The 3850-nt window shown below is 58.4% G+C and overlaps 1 protein-coding gene across 1 annotated transcript; it reads left to right on the top strand.

Annotated features, from left to right (window-relative positions):
• The first annotated feature begins 818 nt into the window (after window positions 1-818).
• Window positions 819-3373, top strand: HES4 (hes family bHLH transcription factor 4). The gene is given in 6 exon segments (XM_019494051.2): window positions 819-1429; window positions 1800-1895; window positions 2027-2114; window positions 2356-2793; window positions 2796-2875; window positions 2877-3373. Coding segments are annotated over 6 exon segments (879 nt in total). The 5' UTR covers window positions 819-1321; the 3' UTR covers window positions 2946-3373.
• Window positions 3374-3850: the final 477 nt, after the last annotated feature.

Here is a 3850-nt window from a genome sequence, read left to right on the forward strand (position 1 = left end):
CTCCTAATGAGGAAGCGCCTTCAAATATCTCACCCAAACTTCCCTTGCTGCAACCTGAGCCTGTGGCCCCTGGTGCTGCCATCTGCCCCCCGCTGAGAAGAGAACTGCTGGTCGCTGAGGACTATCTCCCCGTGCATGCAAAGCCGAGGGGGGCATTTCCCCAGGCAGGAAAGGGCAGGGGAAGGAAGCCCCCCCCACCCAGGCGCAGGGACCTGCAGGCGCTCAGAGCCTCCCTTTGCACGCCCGGGACAGAGAGGCTCTGTTCGGCTTGGGAGATGCTTTCTGGAGCGCAGGAGGAGGCGGGGTTTTCCCAGGCCTGCCCCCCTCCCTCCCGGCCGCCTGCCCGGCCGCAGCCCGGCGGCTCCTGCGCGGCGCGGGGGCGGCCGCGCTCCGGCACGTGCTCCGAGGCCGGCGGGGGAGGCACGAGCACAGCTGGCTGCCGCGAGCGGAGCTTGACGGACAGCTGGCGCGGCGGCCAGCCAATGGGAGCCGCCGGGGCCCGGCGCCGCCAGCCCATTGGCTGCCCGCCTGCCACTGCCTCGCGTGCCGGACCGGCTGCTGCGGCGGCTGCTGCTGGAGTTCGCAACAGCTGGAGGAGGCGGGAGGGGGGCAACAGCTGGAGGGAGGGGCGGGGGGCGCCCTTCTCCCCGTGCACCTGGGCAGCACCGGGGGGATCCGGGGATCAGGCTGGTGGAAGGGAAGAAATCCCTTGTCTCGTCCTTGCCCCCGCTCTCCCCACCCACAGCTTGCAGCACATCTGGATTCTGCATCCCCTGGTGGTTAGGGAGGGGGGGGGTGTCTTTTGAGATCCTCTCCCTGCTCCATGCCCCCACCCCACGCTCCTGGCTGGCTTCTCTATTCCGCGGGTGGATTTTTTTTTTATTTATTTATTTTTTTTGGGAAGCCCAGCGCGTGACTGACAGCTCGCGGGGGCGGCGGCCAATAGGCGGGCGGGCTGGCTGCCCGGTGGGGTGAGTCCCGGCTCTGATTGGCTGGCGAGAGTGTGGGAAAGAATGCAGAGAAGGTTTCACACGAATTGGGAGCAGCCGCCGGCTATAAAGGCGAGGGGGGTCCGGGCAGCGCCGGCAGCAGGCGCAGTCCCAGCCCCGGCGGCGGCAGGTCGAGGCAGCAGGCAAGCAAGCGGCCGCCTGGTGTGGCGTGTGCTGGGGCATTGCAGAGCCAGGCGCCGGCGCTGGGCTGGATCCAAAGGATACAGTTGGGGGAAAGCAAAAAAACCAACAAACCAGATCCCATCGGGCAAAGGTTCTTGTGCTTTGAATCCCCGGGTTTAAAAAGAGCCACCAAAAACCAAAAAACAAAAATGCCCGCTGATACCATGGAGAAACCGACAGCCTCTCCCATTGCAGGGGCCCCGGCTAGTTCCAGCCAGACGCCGGACAAGCCCAAGAGTGCCAGCGAGCACCGCAAGGTAAATGGCACCTCTTCACTAGGGTGCAGGAGGGGTGACTGCTTGGGAGGAGGATGCACCCTGCTGGGTGCCACGGGGCAGCGTCTGGCCGTGCCTTGTAATGCAGCAGAGACCGGAGTGTCAGGGGGATTGGCATGGAGGGGACTGGCACCGGGCAGCTCACCTGGACTGCGGAGGATCGCGCGTGGGGGTGGATGTGCGAATGTTATGGGGGGGGGGAGTGGTAGGCGGGTAGTGTGTGGTGAGGGGCATTGGTCGGGCGTGGGCAGCAAGAGGCCAGTCGGTGAATCCGTGCATGCACGTGGGGAGCGGTGAAGTGAGGGATGGGAGCAAGTGTGCTCATCCCTCTTGTTTCTTCCCTCCTCTCCAGTCCTCCAAGCCTATCATGGAGAAGCGGCGCCGCGCCAGGATCAATGAGAGCCTGGGGCAGCTCAAGACCCTCATTCTGGATGCCTTGAAAAAAGATGTAAGTTGAGGTCCGGGGGTTTGCAGTGAAGCCGGGTGGCAAGGTGGGGGGGGAGCAGAGGAGTGAGAGGGAGTGCTTGAAAGGAGGGCAGATGCCCATCCTGACCTCCCCCTTTGCTCCCCCTTTGCCAGAGCTCCAGACACTCCAAGCTAGAGAAGGCAGACATCCTGGAGATGACGGTGAAACACCTGCGGAACCTGCAGCGGGCTCAGATGACAGGTAAGCGTGAGGGGGGAGAAGCCAGGCGTTGCGTGAGTGGTGGCGTGTGGGTGCTGAGCACCCCCGGGACAGCAGCTGCTGCCAGCACATGCTGCCATGCGTCCCTCCGTCTGCTGCCTCGGGGGTTCCAGCTAGTGGAGGAAATGAGCAACCTGCAGCAGGCTGCTGAGGGGCTCTGGGCTTGGCGGCAGACCCTTCCCCGTGGCTAACCTTTGCCCCTCTTTGCCCTCTCCCTTTGCAGCTGCCCTGAGTGCTGACCCCACCGTCCTTGGCAAGTACCGAGCTGGATTTAACGAGTGTATGAACGAGGTGACCCGGTTCCTCTCCACCTGTGAAGGGGTGAACACGGATGTGCGCACTCGCCTGCTCAGCCATCTCTCGGCTTGCCTGGGCCAGATCGTGGCTATGAATTATCCACCCCCACCTCCGCCGCCAGCTGGCCAGCCCGCACATCTGGCGCAACCTCTGCATGTTCAGCTGCCCCCAGCTGCTGCTGCCGCTGGACCGGTGCCCGTGCCCTGCAAACTCAACCCCGCCGAAGCCCTGTCCCCCAAGGTCTACGGGGGCTTCCAGCTGGTCCCAGCCACGGATGGGCAGTTTGCATTCCTCATCCCTAACCCTGCTTTCCCTCCCGGCGCTGGACCCGTCATCCCCCTCTACGCCAATGCCAATGCCCCTGTGTCTGGAGGCAGCGGCCCAGGGAACACAGCAGTCACCCCGTCGGCATCCCCAGTACAGGGGTTGACATCCTTTGGGGGAAGCTTAGCTCCAGTATCCCAAACTGGGAGCCCCATTGGGGAGCGCAGTGAATCCGTCTGGAGACCATGGTGACTTGCTTAAAGCAATGCCCCCCAAAAACTGTCTTGGTTGGTTCCGTTGTATGGAACCTTGCTTGGTTTTTTAAAGCAAATTAGAGAAAGAAAAGGAAAGAAAAAAAAAAAAAAGGACTTGAGTACAAAGTCTCTATTTATTGTTTCCAGAGGTTGGGATCTCTACTTTTATTTTTACTCCTTGAAAAATGCTTTTATTTGGAAAAGACATGGTTTGGTTTGGTTTGTTTTTTCAAAAAAAAGAAATCAAATAGTTTTGTATCAAATATTTGCAAGAGAATAATGCCAAAGTTGTTTGTATCTTGGTTGGATGGGTGGGTGGGTGTGTGTGTGTGTGTGTGTGTGTGTGTGTGTGTGTGAGTGCATGTGTGTGTCAGAGACTTCCAAAAAGTTGCAGGTGTTTGAACAAATAAACTCTTTGAAATATAACTCTCTCCCTCTTTTCATTTGCGGGGTAGAAAAGGGGATGGGGGTAAGAGATGCCAGTGTAGGCAAAGCCTGTGTGGCAGTGAGGAACAATGTGTGTGACACTTTAACTAAGCCTAGCCAGGAGATGGATGAAAAGGATGTTCCTTATCTGAGTTTGGCTGCTATTAACAGGGCCTCAAGATCTCTCAAAATCTGCTTCAAAGGAACAGGGTTTCATGTTCAAAATTGCTCCACTAATCCAATGAGGCACCTTCTCCCTACACACAGAAACATGCTGCTCTCATTACCTGTTTGGAGGGAGTTCATTGAAATAAGATCCCCTATAAAACTTTATCCCCCCGCCCTTTATTTTTTTTTTAAAGGGGGTTGTGGGGAGGGGAGTGCAAAAGTTACTATCTTGCCTAGCAAAGAAGCAAAAGAGTCTGTCCCTATTGTGTGGGAGGGTAATTAAAAGGTATAAAGGGTCTCATCGTGTAT

Source organism: Alligator mississippiensis, chromosome 13, assembly GCF_030867095.1.
Source record: "Alligator mississippiensis isolate rAllMis1 chromosome 13, rAllMis1, whole genome shotgun sequence".
In the NCBI taxonomy this organism is placed as follows: domain Eukaryota; kingdom Metazoa; phylum Chordata; order Crocodylia; family Alligatoridae; genus Alligator; species Alligator mississippiensis.